Source organism: Calliphora vicina, chromosome 1, assembly GCF_958450345.1.
Source record: "Calliphora vicina chromosome 1, idCalVici1.1, whole genome shotgun sequence".
NCBI classification, from domain to species: Eukaryota; Metazoa; Arthropoda; class Insecta; order Diptera; family Calliphoridae; genus Calliphora; species Calliphora vicina.
In genome coordinates, this window is record NC_088780.1 from 48,442,021 (window position 1) to 48,469,258 (window position 27,238).

General features: G+C 34.1%; 1 protein-coding gene across 1 annotated transcript in view; it reads right to left on the minus strand.

Moving 5' to 3' along the window:
- Nucleotides 1-27,238, minus strand: part of LOC135960006 (uncharacterized) — a 57,674-nt gene that overhangs the window by 16,999 nt on the left and 13,437 nt on the right. Inside the window, exons 2-3 of the mRNA XM_065511183.1 lie at nucleotides 13,496-15,919; nucleotides 5,638-9,337 (exon numbers count right to left, since the gene is read on the minus strand). Of these exons, the coding sequence (XP_065367255.1) occupies nucleotides 5,638-9,337; nucleotides 13,496-15,919 (6,124 nt within the window). The remainder of the gene's footprint in view (nucleotides 1-5,637; nucleotides 9,338-13,495; nucleotides 15,920-27,238) is intronic.

The following is a 27,238-nucleotide window of genomic DNA, read 5'->3' on the forward strand; positions in this document are numbered from 1 at the left end:
GCCTGCCGCTGTCCATGGTAAAGTTAATGTGAAACTAACTATTGGTGGTATTAGCGTAAATCATGTCTTTGTTGTTGCCGATATTGTGGACGAAGTAATCATTGGTGCAGACTTCATGATTAATCACAGCATTACTTTGGATATGGGACAAAAAGTCATGAATTGGCGAAATGTTAAAATACCCCTTGACGTCGGATATGAGAGCAAGTCTCAAGTAAGAAAGTTAGTTTTTGTTGAGCACAAAAGGTTGCCACCGCAGTCAGAGGATTTGGTATGGGCCCGTGAGGAAGTGGAGGATTGTATAGACAATGGTTTGTTGGTGTTGGAACCAGCAGAAGTGAAAAGTGGCCATGTAACAATGGAGGCCCCCGTTGAACAGTGCAACGGCGAAATGGTTCCTGTTGGATTGCTTGGTCTGTCCCGCAGAGAAAAGATCATCAGGCCGGGTTCCAAGATGGGTGAAGGTGCTTCAGCAGAAAAAGAAATGCATGAACTCGTTCGGATACGACTTAAAATGACAAATGACCAAATGAAAACCAGATATAGCTCACAACGTAATAAGGGTTTGTCATCCAAATTAAGGAATCACTGCAAAGGACCACATAGGCCAGTTAAGAAATTGGACGACATGGTTTATAGAATACGGAAATGTGGAAGACTGATATCGGGAATTAAGGTTGAACATCTGCAACGACTAGCTGCCTATGGGAGAAGTGAATCTATGCCTATTCGGGACGAACAGGCTTAAGCGGAGGGCAGTGTTACGTAATTGTACTTGAATTCAAATATAACGATTTTAACGGCTGATTTAAAAGTAGCCTAATGCTTTCAAATAACAGTGCTGAAATATCAAACTGTAACATAACTGTGGGCATTATTTAATAAAAGCTTTCAGTTGACCATTGATCGTAAGTTGGCAACGCTGCGACCGTATATTGGAACTCGAATAATCAGTTAAAGAACATTGTTGAAATAGAGCTTTCTAGATGGTTATGTAGTGTTATAAATAGTGGCAGAGGTTGCAATCGTGAGTGCCTTAAAGTGTGCTGTATTTTTCAAGTGAATTCGTATACATTAGAGTGACAGCCGATTTTTTTTTTTTAGATTTCAAAGAGTGCACGATGGAATATTGTGACACTAGGCCTAAAAGTTAAGTGCTGAAAATTTGGGCCAAATCGGACAACGATTTCTGGACGCGCATCGAGGTCAAAGTTCAGATATATGCTAAATTTTACTATTTATATGGAATAAATAGGTAAATCTCGTTAACTTTCTGCATTGTTTTCTAGAAATATGTAGATTTATTTATATTTATTTAACAACTGATTGTCACTCTAGTATACATGTATGTATTTCTGAGAATTTATAAACGTGTATAAAAAAAACATTGAGTGACTATTTAATTCTGTTGTTGTTGTACATTTTAAATAAATAAAGAGTTGTTACAATTTTCAAACTACTAAACGGCTTTTATTTGCAATCAAAAGTATCCGGTTTATTTAAAGGAAATAAACCAAACGTTTTGAAAAGGTTAAAACGTAACAATTGGTGCCAGAAGTGGGATTGCAAATTAATAAGCATGAAGTTTGAGGAACTAAAAGTTGAACAACTCAAGAAAGAATTGAGTAAGTTGGAGATACCAACAGCAGGTAACAAGGCAGAATTGCAGAAGAGGCTGACAGACGAATTCAAGCGGCGTGATATAGACATCGGTGCTTACGAATTCGAGTATAAGAAAGAAATGGAAGTTTCTGCACGTGCAACAACAAGCAGCATGGATTTAAGCACAATGTTTGCTGCTATGATGGAAAAATTGAACGAAGTTAAAACTGAAGTTAAGGTCAACAATGAGAAGCTGGAAGCGAAATTTCAAGAAACTTCTAAAGCTACAGACGAAAAACTTCAAGAACTTTGTGTGGTTATAAACACCTGAGTAGATAACCTTGAAATGCAAGTATCCAAATTTGACAAAAAGGTGTCCGAATTAGAGAACGGCCTAGAAAAACAATCCCAAAAAGTTGATAATAAATTTCTCGATCTGGAAAGGAAAATTAATAATCTTCAATGCCAAGACGGACCGGTGCGAGTTATTTCAGAAACATCGAGTAGAATAAAGGCTCCTAGTTTTGATGGCACCACACCATTTAATGTGTTCAAGTTCCAGTTTGATACGGTTACCATTAGAAACATGTGGAAAAACGAAGAAAAAGCTATCGAATTGATTTTGGCCTTAAAAGGAAATGCAGCGGTAGTTCTTGAAAGCGTGCCAGTGAGCAACAGAAATTGTTATGATGGCATAATGGAGGCGCTACAACGTAAGTTCGGTGGCGAACATAAAAAAGAATTATACCGAATGGAATTGCGTGGTAGAGTGCAGAATGCTAATGAGACGCTACAAGATTTTGCGATGGAAATCGAGCGTTTGCTGCTACAGCTTATTTATCCAGGGGAGAACCATCCGATTTTGGAGCATTTGAAGATAGAGGCATTTGTGAATGGTATTCACCAAAGTCATCATTTTTTGAAACCGTCTCATTCGCGCTGGTACAAGAAACAGCAAAGATAATTTCAAAGCCCCAGATGTGTAATGTGCGGAAGATCGAGGTTGTCGCTGAAAATGATAGAAGTATGGTCAACGAATTAAAAAAGGCAGTTTTAAAGGCTTTAAGGAAGAGACAACTAAAGCCAAAGTTAAATGTTATAACTGTGGAAAAATGGGTCACATTCAGCGAAACTGCAGAGCACCAAGAAAGCGAATCAGATATGTTTCAGCATCAAGAAATAACCAGATGGCGAATCATCAAGCATTACAGGAGCCACCTTTAAAGCGAGCTTGCACTGAGGGACAGGATCTGACACCCACACCTGATGGCCCTACCATCTCCATATCAGTACTGCAGCAGGAAAATAACAATTTTACTGCTAGTGGGTACATCAACGGTCGGAAGCACAACCTTACTATGGACACGGGAGCGTCGCATTCTATCATCAGAACAGATGTAAGTCTACGCACCGCTACTGGAGAGCCTGCCGCTGTCCATGGTAAAGTTAATGTGAAACTAACTATTGGTGGTATTAGCGTAAATCATGTCTTTGTTGTTGCCGATATTGTGGACGAAGTAATCATTGGTGCAGACTTCATGATTAATCACAGCATTACTTTGGATATGGGACAAAAAGTCATGAATTGGCGAAATGTTAAAATACCCCTTGACGTCGGATATGAGAGCAAGTCTCAAGTAAGAAAGTTAGTTTTTGTTGAGCACAAAAGGTTGCCACCGCAGTCAGAGGATTTGGTATGGGCCCGTGAGGAAGTGGAGGATTGTATAGACAATGGTTTGTTGGTGTTGGAACCAGCAGAAGTGAAAAGTGGCCATGTAACAATGGAGGCCCCCGTTGAACAGTGCAACGGCGAAATGGTTCCTGTTGGATTGCTTGGTCTGTCCCGCAGAGAAAAGATCATCAGGCCGGGTTCCAAGATGGGTGAAGGTGCTTCAGCAGAAAAAGAAATGCATGAACTCGTTCGCATACGACTTAAAATGACAAATGACCAAATGAAAACCAGATATAGCTCACAACGTAATAAGGGTTTGTCATCCAAATTAAGGAATCACTGCAAAGGACCACATAGGCCAGTTAAGAAATTGGACGACATGGTTTATAGAATACGGAAATGTGGAAGACTGATATCGGGAATTAAGGTTGAACATCTGCAACGACTAGCTGCCTATGGGAGAAGTGAATCTATGCCTATTCGGGACGAACAGGCTTAAGCGGAGGGCAGTGTTACGTAATTGTACTTGAATTCAAATATAACGATTTTAACGGCTGATTTAAAAGTAGCCTAATGCTTTCAAATAACAGTGCTGAAATATCAAACTGTAACATAACTGTGGGCATTATTTAATAAAAGCTTTCAGTTGACCATTGATCGTAAGTTGGCAACGCTGCGACCGTATATTGGAACTCGAATAATCAGTTAAAGAACATTGTTGAAATAGAGCTTTCTAGATGGTTATGTAGTGTTATAAATAGTGGCAGAGGTTGCAATCGTGAGTGCCTTAAAGTGTGCTGTATTTTTCAAGTGAATTCGTATACATTAGAGTGACAGCCGATTTTTTTTTTTTAGATTTCAAAGAGTGCACGATGGAATATTGTGACACTAGGCCTAAAAGTTAAGTGCTGAAAATTTGGGCCAAATCGGACAACGATTTCTGGACGCGCATCGAGGTCAAAGTTCAGATATATGCTAAATTTTACTATTTATATGGAATAAATAGGTAAATCTCGTTAACTTTCTGCATTGTTTTCTAGAAATATGTAGATTTATTTATATTTATTTAACAACTGATTGTCACTCTAGTATACATGTATGTATTTCTGAGAATTTATAAACGTGTATAAAAAAAACATTGAGTGACTATTTAATTCTGTTGTTGTTGTACATTTTAAATAAATAAAGAGTTGTTACAATTTTCAAACTACTAAACGGCTTTTATTTGCAATCAAAACCGGATGGTTTATTTAAAGGAAATAAACCAAACGTTTTGAAAAGGTTAAAACGTAACAATATTTATAAAAAAGAATTAACACTGTTCATTTTTAATTATTTGTTCTGATTTTAATGTCATTTTTAGTATTTTGTTTCTTAATAAATATCTCAAAAGTTTGACGTCCTGGATTTTTTTATATTTTTCCCTTTGGGGAGTAAATATTTTGCGCTATGCTAATGAAAAGGTCTATGCTAACGACTTGCTATTAAAGCTTAATTATTTCGACTCCATTTTATTGCTTGACCACGTAAGCCAACTGTTTTGGAAAAGTTAGTAGCTTTCCAGTTAAAATAAACATTTTCATTGTGAATAATGCTGTTTATCAGACTGTTTATAGAACACAATCGAATAAGTTGAACGAATGTTTTAAATGACTTTTGCTTATGTTACGATAACAAAATCAAGTTAAATTTTCTTTAAACCTCGATTGGGTTCTTTAAACGGGCCGATACATTTAAAATATGTTTATTTTAAAGTTTCAATAAAAATTGGCATTTGTAAATTACAAATTTGTTTCATGTATTCGATAATCTTATAAATTTTTAGAAAAATATTTGATAACCAAATCAATATTGTTAATAATGGTTAACATTTTATTATTAATATTATTATATTATAGAAATTATTTTTATATGTGACTTACCAATCCCATAGTTTGCATAATGATGAAAAGTAATACATAAACAAGTATATACAAGAAAAATATATGAAATTTACCGTAGCATTAAAATTTCAAACTAAAAACGGAAGACTTATTTACCACTATCAAATTTTGATTTAAAGTTAATTAATTTAAATTAATAAAAAAACTAATCACATATAATTTCCAAATGTAAAGTTAAAATAATTTAATAATTTTAGGTTCATATTTTAAAAACAAATATAGATTAGTTTAAAAATACTTGTACTTGTTTGCATATTAACTTTTTTGCTGTAAAAAAAATTGTAAAGAAAATACTTCCCAATAACAAACTTAGATACGAAGATATAACATTAGAGAACAAAAAGAAAATAATGTGTATAAATAAATATAATTATATTACCCAAAACACATCAGTGATTTTTGTGAATAATGAAAACCCACCTTTAACTTTTGATTTTCGCGTAGCAGCCTTATATTTTTTCGAGGGCGTGTATGAGCTTCCGAAAAGATTATCGAATATTTCCAGTTTACCAGAACCACCGCCAGCAGTAGCACCTGCACGTTTTGAGCGTCTTTTATTGCCACTTGTATCTGGTGGGGGTTCAAAAAGATCTTCGTAATCGGCAGAACCGGGAGAATAAGGACTCTCAATGTCGTTCATATTAAACGAATCGTCAGCATTGTTCGATGTACCACCACCACCGTTGCGTACATTAACACCACTACTGCTACTTCCTCCAACGCTTCCGCCAATTTTTGGCATTTTCTTCGATGTTGTCGGTGGAGTGGGACTAGATATGCTGGGTATATGCTGCATATTACTCGAAGTTATAAGTAGATTTGAAAGTACAGTAATTGCTTTGCCTTCGTCTCCTTTGTCGCGGAATGAATCGTCATGGGAATTTACGCCGCCCATACTATTAATGTCGTTTGATTTATTTGCTAAATCTTGTACAATGTTAGCAGCTGATTTTGAGTTAATTAATGCCATAACTAAATCGACAGGATTGATGGAGGCGCCCTGCGCTACAATTCCACCCAATCCCGGTATCTGTTCTCTGCGCTGTTCGCTGTCGACGCCACTCAAATGTTTTTGATTTGATCCTAATTCTCCTCCACCATTTTCACCGCAAATTGTATTCTGAGACACATCCAATTGTTGTGGTGGTGGTGTAGGGGAACGTGGCGATATAGAGGGAGATTTTGTTGGTTCGAATGGATCATAGGCGTCTGGCGAACATGGCCCAGACTCAGGCGGGGTATTAGGTCCAATCTTTTGGCTACTTTGTACATGCATAGAATCCAAATCCGACCGATGACTATCTTGCTGCTGCTGCCTTTCATCCAATTCGGCATCTGAAGCAAGATCGTCATCTTCTTCATGCAGAGGATTTCGGGTTTTATTCTGTTTTTTAGCTTGTAAATTGAATTTGACAGTTGGAGGTTCTGGGGGTGTTTTAGGACCACCAGTTTGTGTCAGATCATAGGAATCTTCATGTATAGTATCCAAACGCTCTGGCGATTTTTCGCCACGTTGTCCACCGCTATGGTTGCGATGAGTTTCCGTATCCCCATCCCTAGGACAAGATTCACTATGGTGACGGTCGCGCCTGTGTTCGGTTGCTTCTTCACTATCGGTAAGTATAATAACATCGGTTGGTTCCTGTTCCACTTGGAAAGGTGAACGCTCCAAATCAATGATGGCCACTGGTTTGGTATCAATTTTTTTACGTTTCCCTTTTCGTTTCCTTGTGGGAGCAATGTTGCTGATTACACGATCTACAGATGGTCTTCGATTAGATAATAAATCTTCGCGATTATGCGGTAATGTAACAATAGTTTGCTGAGAGTGCTGCTGACTTGCTGTAGCCTCTTTATTGAAACTAACGCTTACAAGAATATTGTTTCCTGAAGCAAAAACTTCTTTCGAAGGAGCTGGTTCTGGAGTTTCTGTACGACGCTTGCGTTTCTTTTCTTTACGTCCGTCGCGGCGTTTCTCATTCTTTTTCTTCTTTTTACCACGTTTGTTCTTTTCCTTCCTACTCGACCGGGAAACACTTCTTACATTGCTTGAACGGAAAAGTCCTAATAGAGGTGATTGCATTGGTGGTGTCCAGGATACATTTTTATCCGTTTGATAATCATAATTTTCAACAATTGCCTGTGGTGGCGGACTGGGCGATGGTGACCATCCGTGGTCATCGTGTATTGGTGATTTAGCGCGAGGAGAACGACGTCTTTTCTTTTTGGGCGGTTTTTCAATGTCAAATGGATCAGGTTGCCGAGATATTCTTCGGTTAGGTGATGGGCTCATAGTGGCAATACGTCTTTTTGACTTCTTCTTGCGTGCATCCTTTGATTTCTTCTTTTTACCTTTCGGTCTAGGACTCTTTGAGCGACTTCGGCTTAGACGCGGTGTATATCGTGGAGACAATGAAATTGATCGAGTTCGTAGATTTCTTGCAGGCGAAATACCTCTTAAGCGACGTGATGCTTTTCGATTATTCATTCGTTGATCTGCTCCTGGCGATATCGAACGGGATCTCATCACACGCAACGGGCTGCGTGAGCGTTGTCTGAAGGGAGGAGTTTTTCTACCAACCGATTGTGATCTTCGTCGTGCTGGACTAAATTGCCGAGCTGGACGTGGAGGTGACAATGAACGTCTACGGTTATAAGATGGTGATGGTGACAAACTAATACTTAAGCGTCTATTGCGTGATCTGGAACGTGATAATGGTGACCTACGTGGTGGACCACGTCTTCCTCGGCTAAGCGAGCGGCTACTTCTTCGGTTGCGAGATGTGTCACGTCCATAGCGATCTTTCGATATATTTTTTGACGGCGAATGATTCCCAACTACATTTCGAACATCATAGCGCTTTAATTCTCGACGTTTAAGACGATATTGTTGGTTGTTCCTTTGAAAACGACCGCCATCTCTGAAATTTCCTCCCCAACGACCTTGATTTTCTTTGTTATTTGAACGACTGTGGGAGCGCGACCTATTACCGCGAGCTCTGAAACGAGGAGACCTAGAACGTGATCTACCTCCTCTCGAGCGAATTGAGTCAACCGATCGTGAACGCGACATCGATCTACTAGACTGACGTTTTTTGTCAACACGTTTGTTGTTTGATGTCGGTGGTTTGTCAGTACGATAGTTGCGACCCTTCTGTTTACTACCAATCTTTTTAAACGTTTCAACTTTATCATTATCGCGACGATCACCTCGTTTATCACCGGTTTTTTGATTCTTTTTACGATCTTTATTCGAGCGATCAAATTCATCTTCCTCATCAGATATGAGTTCAGTTTCCATATTTTCAATTTTATTAGCTGATTTGTTATCTTTCTTGCTGCTTTTTTGGCCTTTGCTGGCTAACATTTCAACTGCTTCAGAATTTTCAGTAATAAGTGGAGTGGTAGTACCGCCTTCAATTTCAGGCTCTTCAGGATCGTTATTTTCATCTAAACAAGGTGTATATGATCTATCTTGTTCTTGAACATTGTCGTTTTCTTCATCAGCCACCTTACTTTTTTCACTTGTCTTATCCGAACTTTTATTATCATTATCTTTAGGACGATCTATGTCCAATTCTTCCCAATCGCTATCATCATACAACTCGAGAACACCTTTACGACTTGCTGCTGCAGTTTCACTTTCGGGCAAGCGTATATCCGATACTGCCGGACTAGGCGAACGTACTGTATCCGATCGTTTGTCATTGTCATTATTAGAATGTTTACATTGTTCTGTGATATCTTTTTCAGTTAAATCGTCGTCGTTTTTACTACATTCCGATAAAGCATCTTCTAAGGGGTCATATCTTTCAGAATTACTTTGATTTTCTTGTTTCTTATCTTTGTCTTTGTTTTTCTTATTATCATCACCTTCGTCGTCGGAGCTATCATCCCCATAATCATCGCCATCATCCTTTGTGGCGGCATTAGTATCATTTTTATTTAATTCTTTTACATTTTCTTCTACTTCTTCGTCGTCATCATTATTTTCTTCTGTTGGATTTTCAGGTTCATATAATTCAGATGAACTGACATTTTCAGATGGATTTGGATCTGGTGGCATCGGTATTTCATCATCATCATCTAACTGTACTAAATCTTCATTTTCATCGTCTTCCTGAGAAGTGATAATTTGTGTATAGGAAAAAGAAAATGATATTCATGGTTAGTATACCATTTTTGTGGTGTATTTGTTGTATTTTTTTTTTGTATGTGTCTACATTGAAAACTAAATTTAAATAAAACCTACGACTTGGCAATCGTTCATTATATAATTCAGACAACTTGAAATCAATAGACGAAACTCAGAACGACAAATTAGTGTGAAGTACAGGTTTAAAAAATACTATTTCTTAATTAAGCATTATTAAGAATATTTAAACATTGGAACAAATTTGGAATTTAAAGTATGGCTGCCTTCATAAACACATTTTGCAAAGCAACACTGCAATAAATAGTGTTCATAAACGCAATAGAATTTGTTTTGGCAATGTGGCAAGTTAATTATTGCATGGCAATGCTTGTCCATGCACAGCATCTGTCAAATTTGTGAACTGTTTTTATTTATGATTCTTTACAAAACATTTATGCGTTGATGAATGTCACAAAGTATTGCTTTGCATTACTGCGTTTATGAAGTCGGCCTATATCTTAAACCATTTTAAAAATCTTCACTATCTTTTAAGTTAACCACTGTATTATAATAAAAAATGTACACAAGCTAACTAAATATTAATAAGAACGGAATCGTCGATTTACATGGCTTAAAACCGAAAACAAAAATTCAAAATTTTAAACTGGAAAACAAACTAGTTTTTATAATTTAAGTTAATTTCCATTTATTTGGATGATTTAGACTGGGAATTCATCCACAAATTTGTCTAATTGTACTCTAATTGTGAAAATACAGTTTTTAGAAAACATATTTTCATGTTTTCAGACAAGTAATAAGTAACTGAGTGTGTCTCAGAATCATAGAATTAAGAGTGCAGACAAAATATTAACAACTAAATGAAGAAAGATTTTTTTTACATTATTTATACATAATATGTATTTGTTTTTCAAAAATTGCTTCTGATGAAGTAGCATTCTGAGGTTTGAATGCGAGGCAAGGAACCTTCTAATATATTGGAAACCTTCCAATAAAGAATGTTACCAATTCTATTAACATACATTTTCCGCAATATTAACAAAAATGTTGAAGATAAAAAAATAGAGCAACAATAAAATATAAACTATTTTGAAAATAATATTTCGTAATTTCGGTTTTCAAAAACATGACCTTTTAATAGATTTTGTGTTAAAATTTAGTAAATTTCAGTTTTTTTTTAAACATTAAAGTTCGACAAAAATACATTTATAGAAAAATACATTTTAGCATTATCGAAACAATGGAAACTTTTAAAGCTATAAAGTTATTTCGATATGTATTTTATTTTGATATATTTTTGTAATTTTTTTGTGTTATCCAGATAATAAATCAGCAGTTCTAGGATTCTAATAGAGTGGCTACACTCCAAAGAGGTACCTGTTTTGAATAACCAGATCTCAATCCCATAGAAAACCTAAGGAGAACAGATCGCAAAATATGCACATTTTATTATTATTTATTTAGTTTTTATGTACAGTAGTAGTGCATTTTTCTTGCTCAAGATATTTTTCTATGTAATATCAACAATAGCCTTATTGGCTCTATATTAAATGAATGAATAAATAAAAATTATACCACGAAGTAAGCTTTACCAGATGCCGATTTAAAAGAATGGCCAAATATTTCAAAGAAGACGATTGAATCTTTAATTGATGCAGTGTATTGTCGCTTTGAAGCGGTAATGAAAGGGACAGACAATTTTTGTTAAAATTAAACCTAAATAATAATAAATACTTTTTAGTTTGTTTTATGTTTTCAGAATTAAATAATGTACTTATTTTCTTTCTTAATATAAGTAAATATTAATAACCGATTAAGGCCTAGCGGCTAGTTTGTTGAAAATAAATAAAATTTAAATAAATCAAAGTATTTACCAAGGAAAATGTTCAAAAATCGTTCTCCAATAACTAATTCTAGAACTAATGTAATCAGAACCAATTCAGATTTATGGAACTCGGTATGTATGTATGGAACCAGTTCTGTAGAGCTTTATTGTGATTCTAAAGTACTTATGTAAGGTTTTAAATGAACAGTTTTTTTTAAACTAATTATAAATTCTATAGAACACTTATTCGTTCCAGAACAACTTATTGGAACCGCTTTAAAAAATATGTTGTCAAAACATGAAAATTGTTGAAAAATTACATTAATTAATTAAATCCGCTTCATGGAACTAGTTCATAGAGTCACAATTTCAAACCAAAATCACAACAAGAGCTAGTTCTAGAACTGTTTCTAAGAATATGTGTTTGCTTCGTAAAGCTTATCCAGAACAATTTTAAACCAAAAATCATTGATTAAAGAACTGGTTCCAGAACGGTTCTAAATAGTGGGTTCCAAATCAGCAACGCGTATTTAAAAAAAAATTTTAAAGGGGTGAACATTTCAAAATCATTTATCCCAATGCTAAACAATTCGATTACATAAATACAACAAATATTATTTTTCTTACAACAACAAAATACATTGACTAACATGTATTTTGTTGTTACAAGACATAGGATTTTGACAATTACGTCTAGTCTCTATGTTACCTACCCTATGCTAATAACTTTTTCCTGGGTATTGGTAAAATTTAAAAAAAAATCAAATGTCATAATTTGTTGGGATTTTGAACTATTTATCAAATAGCAGGAAAAGTTTTCATTGCATTGTCAACCACTGTATACAAAAATTTTTTTTTACGTACCACCACTAATAACATTTGACCTTAAGAATATGTGTAAGCTGAAAAATTGTAACAAAGAAATAATGCTTGAGCTATAGGTTTTTCAAGACCAATTTTTAATTACGTTATGTTGAGACATAATACTTCAAAAAAAAACATTAGAAAAAAGATGGCCTTTAGTTTTTCAAAATGTTAACTAAAGATGAACTACCTTGAAAAAACATTTGTGATTTGGACTATTTTGAACTGTTTCAACATCCAACTGTCACGCCAAACGATTTTGGTGTTTTTAATTTAAATTTCATAAATTTCAATTAAAATTCTATAAATTTCTAAATGAATTTAGTTTAGAAAGAGAATGAGTTTAGAACATCTTAATATAAATCCGATGTCTTGAAGTTATTGCAAACCATTAGATACTTAAAAACAAATTTCTTTTCAAGATGACGGATAATAGACATAGGATTTGTAAAGTATCTGTGTCAACCTATACTACAAGTAAACCATCAAACAATCAACGTTGTTTATAGCTGCTTCGTATACTATGAAAATGTACGTGGTAAAAAGGAGGTGATGTAGGGCGAACTATCGGAGAAAAGAATTATATTCACCCCTATCGCGAATCAACATTTCAATGAAATATTTTCCCTTTTCCTTTTTTCGTTCATCAACTTTGTTCACGTGAAAAAAATTCCCCTTGTTGTCAAATTTTTAGATTGAATTTTGTAAACAATAAACAGCTGTTACGAACAAAATCAACTATTGTGAATGTAAAGTTCATCATGATATTCCCGATAGCAATTTTCCATTCGAGGGAAATGGATATTTCATGGGAACAAAATTTCACATGTTATTGCCGATAGGGGTGATTGTCTTCTGGTTGATAATAATTTTTCGTTCTCTCGTAATTAGAACAACTTTCGCAGTTTTTCAACTCAGTTCAATTAAAAACTGGAATATATTAAACATTTTCTTAATAAAAAACTTAATAATTTATTTCCTATTTTCAAATCTATGGGAAATAAATACTTCTGTAAAATGATCACTAAATACACATAAATACATTTTACTAAATTTGAAAATATTTAGTTTTCAATACCAAACACCTTAAGAATCAATCATAAACAAAACAATATGAGCCTGTTTTTGTAAAAAAAAAACGAAAAAGTTTTCAATGAAATTTGTTTGAAAACACAAAATTTGTTCAAATATAATTTGGTCATTTTCAAACAAGTTTGATATACGAGTTTTTCGGTGTTTAAAAAAAAAACTGGCGGCATTTTTGTTTAATAAGCGATATTTAGCAGAAACAACATAGTTGCCACAATATATATAAATAGTTAATAAAAATCAATTGTTTAAAACAATGATTTGTTTTTTTATATAAGACGAACAAAAATATTACTCCATTTTGAAATAAACATAATGATAATAAAATAAATACAATCACATCATACCTTAGCCGCATTGGCTGTATTCGATGCTCCTCCAATTGTTGTGGATGGGTAGGTCTCCGATGATTTAGCAACTTGTTGGGATTCATGTGAATATATGGCAAAATTTGGACAATTGGAATCGTCATCGTTATTGCCATAATCAGAGTTAATTTGAAACAGTGAACCATTTGGTATTACGACGTGCGGCGGTGCCGGTGGTGGGGGTACAGTTAAAAGAACTGGCGGTGCCACATTAAGGTGATGAAGAGGTGGAATACTCATCGGAGGTGGTAGACCACCAAATAGGGAGTTTTCATTAAGTGGTGGTGGTGTTTGCAGATTTTGCTGTGGATGTAAACGTGATGGTGGTGGCAAACATGTCTGTGACATACCTCCTCCAAAAGGATTATTTTGATTTTGTTGCTGGTGATGTTGTTGTTGTTGCATGTTATCATTGTTATTGGTGAATGGTAAAGAATTACGCTGCTGGTTATTATTGGGATTGTTACGTTGATTATTTTGATTTTGTTGTTGTTGATTTTGCTGATTACGTTGATTGAAATTTCTTTGTTGGAATGGTGAGGCGTTATTAGGCTGTGTAGGATTTCCGTTATAATTGGGGGTGTTACTAAAGTTAAAGTTACCACGACCAACCATATTGTAATTCATTCCACTATTACTATTGGAATTGCTACCAGAAAATCCGCCAGTACTGCCGCCGCCACCGGTAGAATGACGGTATTGGTTTCCGGCTCCTCCTCCACCACCACGATAGTTATTTTGATTATTGGATCGATTATTGTAACCGCCTCCACCACCACCTCCTCCTCTATTGAAATTAGCATTTCCTCCACCGCGAGAATACATTGGAGCTTGATTTATGTCACTTGAACTAGGACCATTTGCAGACTCTTTACCAGCAGACTTGTTTTCTTTAGCAGGACTTGATGTTGGATTTGAACTTGGCAAATTTAACGTTCCATCGGTATTGATGTGGATACTCTCCAAATTACGTGCAGCACTATGCCAACGATCTTGCATATCCATTATACTTGAAAGTATATCGGGATTTGAGTTATTTTGCTCTACTACCGGTTCTGGTATGCCACGATTTGGTTGCAGACGTCCAAGTAATAATCCTTTACGGGATCTTTGAGAGCCATAATTAGAAATTCGTACAGAGGTCTGTACTGCAGTTCCATGGCCAGTTTCAATGTGAATTTCACTATTTATGTTACCATCATTATCACTATCCGAAAAGTATTCCAAATTATTGGCACCACCAAACAACGATAAACCAGCATTATAACCAGATAGATGTGAAGTATATTTGGGATCAGGTTTAACACCCATTTGTTCTGCTAAGCGTTTGCTTGCAGTCATGCGAACTCCATCAACGGATCGTTTTCCTCTTTTTGATGATCTTCGTGCTCTACGGCGTTTAATCACTTTTTTAGTGGTTTTTATAGCAAATTTTTCATCGAAATTATTTAAATCGTATTCAACAACATAAGTGCGTTGACGAGCACGTCGACGTCTAGGTTTGCGAACTTTGCGAGTTTTGCGTACAGCTGAACCGCTAACGCTTTGATTTCTATTAGTCGTGGAACGGCCTGTCGTTGTTGTACGAGGACGTCCACGCTGACGCGTAGTAGAATTTGTTGTTGTTGCGGTTGTTGTAGTCTCTAAGCTAGCTCTTGTACGCCTTAATATAGCCGCTCGGATGCGCTCATTTTGACGAGTTCTTAATATTCTAGGCTGCTGAACTTCTCGGACACGTAGCCTGCTCTCTGGTATTCCCATATCTCGAATATCTTCATACAACATATTCAAATCTTCCTCTTCATCATCTATATCATCTTCCGAATCTACACAATTATCACAATACCATGAACCTTCTGGTACTTCAGACAATGGTGGTGATAAACAATCCATATGATAGCCTTGATTGCAATGATCGCACAACAACATTACCTCTTCTCGCTCCGGACTATTGCATACTTCGCAATTTGTCACATCTTCTTCTTCGACTAATTCATCTTCCAACACCAATTCCTTCTTAGCATTTGGGTCCACATTTATTTCGCGCACAATATTACGATTTTCATAAGATTCGCGCACGATTATACGTTGAAATTCGATACGATCGATGGGACATGTTTGAACATTCCTTGACCATGCTTCAATGCAATTAGCACAAAAGATATGCTCACATGTAGATGGTGAACCAATTTCTTGCTGTCGAAATGTTAACAAACAAATTGGACATTTTTCAAGTAATTCATTGCTACTACTGTCCGATGTGAAGCCTTGTTCATCCTGTTGCTGCTGTTGGTTATGTTCTGCTCCATATTTTTCTTTGCAACTAGTTGATTGGCTTTTAGGTTCTCGTTCATCTTCAGAAACAATAAATTTTTTACCGCGCGAGTTTTTACGTTGTGTTATCTGTAAAATAAAGAGAAAGAAGGTACAATATTAAGTATTAACTTAATGGTTTACAATGAATACAATATAGTAAACAAATATTTATGTTAATCATTATGAAATCGTTTAGCACAACTATTTAATTGAGAACCAGTAAATCTGTGACCCTATAAATACAAATTGTCATTATTGACATTCACAAAATAATTAATAATATACCACCACAAAACAGTAACAGTTAGACGAATTTCCACACCTTTCTATTATGAGAACACGGTTATACACATAACGGTTCTATCAACAATAACTTCGATTTTCCGTAAAATATATTGGACCTATGGAAAATTGATTTTAACCGACATTTGGACCACTCCCTAATTATTAAAGGGGGGTCATACAATATGTTTCAGAGATGAGCTTGTAATAAATATGGCATTTGAATACCATTCAAATGACAAATGATTTATTATTTTGCAAAAGTGAATACAGAGTTATCACTATACTAAACGAATACTGTCATTGCATTATTCACCACAGCAAGTGTTTTGTTACAAAATGTATGTAATTGCTTGCATATTCTGTAAACACTTATCATTCACAAAAGCAGCGAATCAATATGAGTGTTATGAATACAAGGAGTGAGATCGAAAAAACCTTAACACACGTTTTTAATTAAAACTTTTAACCCAAGTATATTATTTTTTTTTTGATCAGTTACTTTTGAAAAATATGTCAGTTATTATGATTAATGACAATTATGTCCATTTGTCGTTAATCTGATTAAAATGAGTGACGAGAAAAAAGTTCGTACTCAAATTATTAAATATTTTCAACAAAACCCAAGTTGGTCCAACAAAAAGTTGGCCAAACATTTGTTAGAAAGGGCTCTATAAATACCGAAATTTACATCAAGGAATGTTTACAAAAGAGGATGCTACCATTCACAAGACTTCTTAATGTGTACACTTATTTTTAGCCTGATTTGGCAACCTGTCGCTATGGTAAGGTAAGCAAGGTCTTGAGTGGTACAAGAACAATAGTGTGGTATTTGTACCAAAAGAGGCAAATCCTCCAAACTGCACGGAGCTAAGGCCAGTGGAGAGATATTGGACTCTTGTTAAAAGAGAATAGAAGAGCACAAAAAGGTGTCCAAAAATGTAGTAGATTTTAAACGGATGTTCTAACAAAGTGACAGAAAGCACTCTAAAAACCTTGAAGGGTTTCATAAATTCATCACTATTGATTAGAACTATACAAATAATATTTTTTGTAAGTTGTAATAATAATTTCAATCAAATAAAAAAAGTCAAAACTGTAGGTTTAGTGGTTTCTTTTTTATTAACTTTTATGTATGTTAAGATTTTTTCGATGTCACTCCTTACACTGAGCTTTTTGAGTAAATATACACTTTCATATACAGTGACGGACAATACAATAGAATCACTACATATAAATTTAAGTAAATCATTAAAACTACAGAATTTAGTTCAAAAATTTAAATTATTTCAGTATATATTAATGCCTATGGTGTACACAAAAAATAAATAAAACTAAAATAAAAAATGAACACATTCTTATGTTAAAAACTATGACAAATATAAAAAAACTAAATGAGATACGCGACATTAAAATAGAATCAATCAGTCTAATACTTATAAAAATTAAAGAACATCTTAAAAACGCATCGTTTTCCTAATATTTTGTTGCATAACCATTATTTTTGATAACAGCATCACATCTTTTTGGCATTGAATTTACCAATCGTTCGCATGTAGAGCTAGCGTACCAGATTTCCTGAATTTTTTGCCATAATTCTTCCTTGTTTTTCACTTTTTCAGGTCCAAGTTTATCTTTGACTATTTTCCACAGGTTTTCGATAGGATTTAAGTCAGGGGATTGCGAGGGCCACTCCATAATATCAATTTTGTTATCTGAAAACCACATTTTCGCAAGACCTGAAGTGTGCTTTGGGTCGTTATCTGGTTGGAATACCCATTTTAAGGGCATACTCCATTCTGCATGTGGCTTCATAACATTTTCCAAAATATTCACGTACAGGTGCTTATCCATATTTTCCTTAATCCAGTAAATTGGGCCAACGCCATACAAAGACAAGCATCCCCATATCATAATATTTCCACCACCATGTTTGAACGTCTTTGTTGTATACCGAGGATCTAATTCAGCATTTTTTGGAAGTCTGACCCATGTTTTACCATCGCTACCAATCAAATTAATTTTTGTTTCATCCGTCCACAACACATTTCGCCACTTTTTTTATAGTTTCCGGGCCACACCAATCCGTATGTTCTTTGGCAAATTTCTTGCTGCCACGTGCTTTTTAGTGAGCATAGGAACTTTTCTTGAAGTTCTGCCATGCAGACCAGCATCCACCAATCTTCTTTGAACAGTTCTTGTGGATACTTCACAACCAACCTCCTTCCGGATTGCGTCAGCGGACTTAAATGGATCTCGTTTGGATATTATAACAATTAAATTATCTTCATGATGACTAGTTTTTCGTGGTTTTCCTATGGAACGTGGCGGCTTGCGGATGGATAACGCATTGAAAACAAATTTCTGGGATCGTCCTACTAATTTACAAATTTCACGTTGAGATCGGCCGGAACAACTTAATTTTTTAATAATTTTCCTTTCTTCTTCAGTGCAATGTTTGGCGCGACCCATTTTTTGATAAATATTTTATTACCGACAGCTAGTATTTAATAATTACTATTAAAATATATTCTCATTAACAAAAAAATCCAAAAATGAAAAGTCAAAGCCAACTTTTAATTTAATTTTTTAAATGTGATTCTATTTATTGTCGTAATGTATTCAGCAAAATTTACGTTTCATATCATTTAATTTGAAAAGTAACAATGTTATTAATATTGTAATAAGTTGTAATTGTAAGCGTTGACCACATAGACAAAATTCAAAGGCAAAATAAAAATAGAGTTTAATATATTATATATAAATCATAGTTTTATATGAAATATTGGTAGTGCAAGGTACAATTATTAGAAAGTATATTCTCAATTATACATTCTCTATAATGTCAAACAAAAGAAAATTAGAAAAAGCAAAACGAAATGTATAAAACAAAAATAAATTCATTTGTTTTATTAAAAAAAATTTTTGTGTATTTACTTTTTTTGTGAAATATTTAATCAAATTAAATTTTTTCCAAATAAATATGTGTTGGTTTTAATATCCCAGCAAAAATTTTGTGAAATTTTGTAATGGCAACTAGTTACCACATGCATTATTTTGTAATGAGTGGTGGTTACCCCACTCAATATTATTTACTAGAATAGGTACTTATTTTTATACAGAAAAGAGCTCTTCATTTAGAAGAGGATCGCATAAACGAAAATTATATTAAAAGTTTGACGAGTACAAAATACACAAATTTCTCTCTTTGGAAGGCAACGAGGAACATTAAGCCACCGGTAGAGGCACAAAGCGCTTTAAGAAAAGCTGACGGAACCTGGGCACGAAGTGCTATAGAAAAAGCCTCAGTATTTGCTGAACATTTAAGTGAAGTATTTCAACCCAACTCCACGGCAAATGAGTTTGAACTAGAAGAACTGCCAGCTTAAACAATGGCTAATGCAGCCCAATTCGATATTAGTCCTGAGGATGTTAATAGTGTAATTAAAAATAAATTAGACTTGAAAAAATCACCGGGATATGATTTAATAACGCCATCAATGATTAAGAACCTACCAAATGTGGCAATAATTGTGCTATCTATATTGTTTAATGCGATCTTGAAACTAGGAATTTATCCAAAAAATTGGAAAATTTCTCAAATAATAATGATACCTAAACCGGGTAAAGATTTAACCCTGCCATCTTCTTATAGACCTATTAGCCTACTCCCTTGTTTGTCGAAGCTATTCGAGAAAATATTCCAGGAAAAGATAATACCTTTTTGAATGATGGAAACATTATCCCAGTACACCAATTTGGTTTCCGTGAGCATCATGGCACCATTGAACAGGTCAATCGTTTAACTGGAGAGATTAGAAAATCTTTTGAATTAAAGAAATATTGTTCTGCCGTCTTTTTAGACGTTGCCCAGGCTTTTGACAAGGTATGGCATAAGGGTCTAGTACATAAAATCAAATGTTTACTACCACTATGTACTCATAAATTGCTGGAGTCTTATTTATCGAATAGACTTTTCAGAGTTAAGTACAATGATTGTATGACGAGAGAATACAAGATTGGAGCTGGCGTTCCACAGGGAAGTGTACTAGGACCTACGCTATATTTGATTTACACCTCCGACCTCCCTACGTGCGATAAACTAACAATTTCAACATTTGCTGATGATACCGCCATTATTTTAGCTCAGACGAAAACCCACTCATGGCATCTAGTCAACTACAGAATTACCTCGTACGTGTGGAGTCATGGTTGAAAAACTGGCGAATAAAGGTAAATGAGCTGAAAAGTAAACATGTTACGTTCGCTCTAAGGAGAGGAAATTGCCCACCTGTCACACTCAACAACGTTAATATACCGCAGTCTGATTATGTCACCTACCTTGGTAGGTCGGCTTACTTGGCGCCGACACATAGAAACCAAGAGACTTCACATGAAGTTAAAGGCCTCTAGCTTTCATTGGTTAATCAGTGACCAATCAAAATTAAGCCTTGAATATAAAGTCATCCTGTATAAGACCGTTTTAAAACCAATTTGGACATATGGAATTCAATTATGGGGAATGGCTAGCAACACCAGTATTGATCTTATACAGAGGGCCCAATCTAAAATTCTTAGGACCATGACGGGAGCACCATGGTACATAAGAAATGAAAACATCCACAGAGACTTAGAAGTGACATTGGTAAAGGAAGAGTTCAAGAAAGTCCGTGAGAAATATATTGTGAAGTTGCGAAACCATCCCAATACGCTTGCAAGACAACTTGTTCAGACCCAAACCCGATCCAGGCTCCGTAGAGCAGATCTACCACCCCGCTAAGATGAGTGACAGTTTACAACTATGGCTCTCTTGCTGAAGAGCAAATAGTTTTAATTTTAGTTATAAGATTTAAATACTTATTGTAAGGTCAAAATAGACAGATTCAATAAATCAATAAAGCGTTAAAAAAAAAAAAAAATTTTATACAGGTTGGTAATGAACGTTTGCATTTAGTACAGCTATCTAGTGTGTTTGACTGGAAAACGGGAGGTTAGTGGTTCGCCACCAGTCAAAGCCATTCATTTTTTTGTTCATATCATATTCATTTACACACAGTTACTAAAGTATACGTACGATCGACTTTTTGGACCTTTTTTAAAAATCTGATTCACTGACTCATCAGTCATGAGTGAGTGAATGAATAAAGTCAGGTCTTGGCCGAAATTCGACCACTTTTAAACGCTTTTTACCAGTTTTATGAAAAGAATTTTTTAAAAAATTATGTTCTGCAAATCTAGAGAAAATAACCTTTTAAACCATATATGTTTCATCAATATTGGTGGACAATAACATACTTAAAAGTGTACCACAAAAAAACGTGTGGCCTATTTATATATAAGATATATAGATTTTTTAAAAAAGGCCAAAAAAGTCAATCGTACGTATAATTTAGTAACTGTGTGCATATGTTGATGTTAAAACTATTGTTAACTTACTATAAAATAACTCGTACATGGAGCAGTAATTTAGCAGCTTGACTATCAAACACAAACAATTAATGTGATTGTTCGATTCCCAAACAAGGCAATATTTTGTCTGTTTTTTTTTAGCTACATATTCTTGTTTTGATTGTAACTACTTATACCGGTGCTGAATGTAAGTAAGGCAATATTTTTTGTTTTGATTGTAACTACTTATACCGGTGCTGAATGTAAGTACATTTGTAAGTTTGACCCATGAATTTGTTTAAAAATCTCGAACAAAGGTAAGTAGCGTTTCAGTCAAATAATAAGTAGTTATGCCTTGGCTGCAATATTACTTGCTGGCTTAATAAGTAAGTAAAGTTTTTGCTGGGATAACGTGCAAAACATCGCGAAAACAAAATAAATAGTGATGAGAGTAAATGCTTTGTTTGACGTTGTATGTGTAAATATCGACAACTCTCCCTAATAATTTTAAAATTTAAAAAATTTTAAAAAAAGCAATCGAAAATTTTTTTTTCCAAAAAATGAAAAAATAACATTAAAAAAAAAATTTTGTTTACATAAAAAAATTTAAATTTTTTTTTTGAAGTATAATTTGGTGAAGGGTATATAAGATTTGGCACAGCCGAATATAGCTCTCTTACTTGTTTTTTATTATTTCGGAATTCATTGTATCAAAATAAGAACCTCGCGCGAAAACTTATTTAAAACAAATTAATGCACTGATTTTGTACAATGCATTCAACTTATCATTTTTTGAATTGACTCTAGTTCTCTAGATAAGGAAGTTGCACCAAATATTTCACCATATCTCGATTTGTTTAAAATTCAAATTGTCTCCATGTTATACTGGTCAATATATTCTTAAGCTATATATTAGGGTGGGTCAAACTTTTTTTTCTAAAATTTCTGAAAGGCTCAGCGATAAAAATGTGCCAAATGGTGTAGCTAATATGTAAGGAGTGAGATCGAAAAATTCTTAACATACATATATGTTTATAAAAAAGAAACCACTAAACTTACAGCTTTAATTTTTTTTTTATTTGATTGAAATTATTATTACAATTTACAAAAAAAATTATTTTTATAGTTTTAATCACTAGTGATGAAATTTTGAACCTTTTTCGGAAACCCTTCCATTAACGTTTTTATAGTGCTTTCTGTCACTTTGCTCGAACATGTAGTCCATCTCCGTTTAAAATCTACCACACTTTTGGACACCTTTTTTGTACTCTTCAATTCTCTTTTAACAAGAGCCCAATATCTCTCCACTGGCCTTAGCTCCGGGCAGTTTGGAGGATTTGCCTCTCTTGGTACAAATACCACATTATTGTTCTTGTACCACTCAAGGGCTTGTTTGCCATAGTGACAGGATGCCAAGTCAGGCCAAAAATAAGTGGACACATTATGAAGTCTTATGAATGGAAGCAGCCTTTTTTGTAAACATTCCTTGATGTAAATTTCGGTATTTATAGAGCCCGTTGTAACAAATGAGTGGCTTCTTTTGCCGCAACTGCATATTGCTTGCCATACCAAGAACTTTCTGGGAAATTTTGTCTGCTTTTGGGTCCTAAACTTTTCTTCAACATTCCCTCGAGCATCAGCAACATAAAATTTTTGACCTGGAAGTTGCGAAAAATCTGCCAGAACATACGTTTCGTCATCCATTATGCAGCAAGAATATTTTTTTATAAAACTTGACTTCAATTTCCGTGCTCTGTTTTTGGCCTCTAAATTTTTAGTAGCGTTCCTGTCAGGAACTTTTTGAGCCTTGTATGTTTTTAAACCTGCATTAGCTTTAACTTTTCGTACCAAATAGTCCGAGCACTGAGCTAACCGGGCTGCTTTCCTACCGGATGTGTTGGGAGCTCTTTTGAAAATGCGTTCTATTTTTTTGGCTTTTGAAACATCATGTGGACCATTCCTTCTACCTGAACCAGGTTTTCTATCAACTGACAAGTTCTCCCGGTACTGTTTAATAACATTGGAAACAGTTTGACGGCAGACCTTTGTATGCTTGGCCAACTTTTTGTAAGACCAAGTTGGGTTTTGTTGAAAATATTTAATAATTTCAGTACGCACTTTTTTCTGGTCACTCATTTTAATCAGATTAACAAAAAAATTAATATAATTGACATTACACATAATAACTGACATGTTTTTCAAAGGTAACTTGATCAAAAAAAAATTCAAATAATACTTGGGTTAAAAAATGTAATGAAAAACGTGTGTTAAGCATTTTTCGATCTCACTCCTTATCTAAAATTGTATTGCATTGTTTTAAGTTTTACTGCCTCCGGATCGCGATTGAATTTTTAAAAAGATTAAATTTTTTACATCACATTAATAATACATTTTTATGCGAAATAATATTAACTACTGATACCAATATAAAATTTGACCACTAAAATTCGGATTCTTACTGTTACATTTCAGCAGAACACGTGTTTACATATTACTTTTTTATACAAATACCCTAAAAATCGTGTTTTCTACATATTTCGATAGATTAGGGGAAAAGTGCTATTATTTAATTGGTTTTAATAATCTGAGAAATGGAATCAGGAATAGTTGGAAGTGTCCCTTACTTGGTGTTTTGTGTGATTTAAAAAATAATATATTGCCAACCTATGCAGTTGATGCAATTTTATGAGTGGACCATACTTAGCATTAAATACGAGAGGGAAACTAAAAAATAGCCAACATACAAAGAAATATACATAAGCCATCGTTATTGGAAAACTGATAGAAATATGGGAGAAATCGTCAATACCTTCAGTATCTGTTAAACGAATGAAGGTTATGCTACGAATATATCATTTAATATGTAAAAATCTTGCAAAGTCTCACCCGAAAATTCTTAAAGAAAAGTTGGAAAAGATCCTTTGTGTATAAGTAGCCAGATACTTATATTGAGCAGTGCATCTGAACATGAATATGATCAGTCAGATTGTGAAGAAACAGATCAATTACAATTACGACCATTAAAATATTTTTCTTGCATACGGGTGTATCACTAAATTTTTTAATTGTATATTCGTTTACTAGAAAAAACATTTGTATGTTGCATTAATGAACTGCCATTCAGACACCTGTTTCCACATATTGATGGTGGAACATCAAGACCACAAACATTTTTAGGAGAAATTGGCAAAGAACTTGAAAACTTTAAAAAAGGCCAATAGTGAAGTTTCCAATTCCCACGAACTTACCAGAGCTTTGCGTTGAAGATATATGTGCAGATCTTCATCTATATATTTCAGTTGAGAACAAATCTAACAACTCTTTCAATATATATTTAAAGGTTTACGATCCAGGGTGGTTTTCTATAAAAACTCTTCCCAGCTGTAAATACGATATTTACCAACAACTTTGTAGGTTTGTCGGCCCAGTAATTCAAAGAAACAGTTATTTAGCATATCCTGAGAACTTATTAATTGAAATGTTAACATATTCCCAACAACATATTCGTAAATTAGCTGCCCATCGAATTTTGAAAAGTAGATCCACAACGTCAAACAAATTACGGCTCTATGATATTTTGAAATGTGATGAAAATATTACTGAATCACCTATGTATATTAAAATCTGAAGATTGAAGATTGTTTATTGAAGAAGGGAAAAAACGGAGGAAATGAGCTATTTTACCCCCTGTCATACTCAAGGGTTAAAGAGAGCAGTCAAAGCAGAGTAAAGCAATATCAACTTTGTGCAACAAAACAACAAGAGAAAAATTCATCAAAGCTCAGATAGAATCAAGAAAATCAATATCAAAATTTTATAGCAAAAATAATTTTGTCACTATATGAACACTTCATTATTTTGATTATCCTCTCTTTCACTTCTGTAAACATTTTTGTAATACTTTTTTTCTCTAAATATTTAATATGTTATATGTAATTTCAATTGATTTCTATTTTTACAAATAAATACAGCTATCTGGAATAAACTTGCATATCATGCTCTATTGCCTTTTTTAATTACATTTTTTAAAAATTCAACATGAAACCGGAGGCAGAAAATAATTTCCGATTGCAGCCAAACTTAGTGACATGAAAATATTTATAATTTCGCACATTTCTCAGGTTTGTTAACAAGAAATTGTCACTCGGGGATAAATCCTGAGAATAGGGCGGAAGAGTCTAATTCATGGATTTTCCCATGTAAACTACACTACAAACGCGGCGGCCTTCTTGCGAAAAGCTTTCTCATACCCAAGTGATCATTCAAAATTGAAACCACTGTGCCATGTGAGATGCCTATGGTATGGCCTCCACAATCTCACACACTTTCAATATCCGATCGCCCAACACCATACCTTGATTTTTTTCAATTGTTTCGGCATCTTCCGTAACACTTTTTATATCCTATACCACCATAACGCCCAAAAATATTAGTGTAACTCTAGGGCTATAACTATAAAATTTTACATTTTACAAATATCAAAATGTCAATAGCATAGTCGAATAGACCATTGAAAGTTATTTTAAAAATGGTATTACTTTTTCGCGGTTGTCAAAACATTTCACCCGCAAAACGAAGTAAAGTTTGGAGATAATTTTTTTATTTCTTTAATCTAAAAAACGCAAATGGTTTTTTTATAAATTTATCAAGCTCGCTCGAATCGATATTTAAAATTTGCGGTAACTGGAAAAAATCCGTTGCTTTACTATTAAAAAATAAAAATAGTAATAAAAATTTGAGAAAATTTTGACTTGCCTGGCTGTCCATGTAAAAGTAGAGGTCGCAATTTAGAAGATATTTTGGTCAAATTTGGTACATAAAATGTTTTCGACCCAAGGACGAAACTAGCTGAAATCGGTCCATTATTTCACCTAGCCCTCATACAAATGTCCTCCCGAAATTGGACTTTATCGGTCATAACTGCTTCCGAAAATCACTTATCCACATAAAATTCAACAGAAATAAGTTTCGTGTAGACATAAATCACTCGATCTAATTTCATTGCAAAAATTATTCACGAAAATAAATTATTGAAATTAAAATAAAAATGTTTATTACATGGTCGGGCTTGACCGACCATACTTTCTTACTTTTCTACCATTGAAATTGTTGATTCAGAGTTTTCATAGTATTTATCAAAAGCTTAGCCTTTATTTGGTGATAGTGTTTGTCCCCAAGTAACGAGGTAGTCAGCTAGTAATGGCTGTCAAACACAAACAACATGCCATACAAACAATTGCACATACGAGCAATATTTTGCCAGATTTTGATATCTTCTAATATATAAAAATCTCGTGTCACAATGTTAGTGTTTGAACTCCTCCGAAATGGCTCAACCGATTTTTATGAAATTTTTTATGTATGTATGTATGGTAGGTATGAGAATAGGTCGTAAAGTATATTTCATACCGCTAGGTCACCCTATCCAAAAGCTTTTTTTCGCATTTTATTTATTTGGCATTAAAAAATACCTATAACCTCAAATTTTCATCAGCCGACCCTCACCCACCCGTTTCTTAGCCGATATTTAAGTATTTTGTATGAGCAATATCCAAATATCAATATTTACATATTTTTATAAAATTTTGTATATATTTTTGGTAGGTACGAGAATATTATATTTCATACCCATTTTTTTAATATTTTCCGCAAAAAATTTTGTTTTTATTTCTCTTCATTTGGCATCAAAAATACCTATAATCCCAAATTCACTTAGAATACATTCGTTATTTTTTA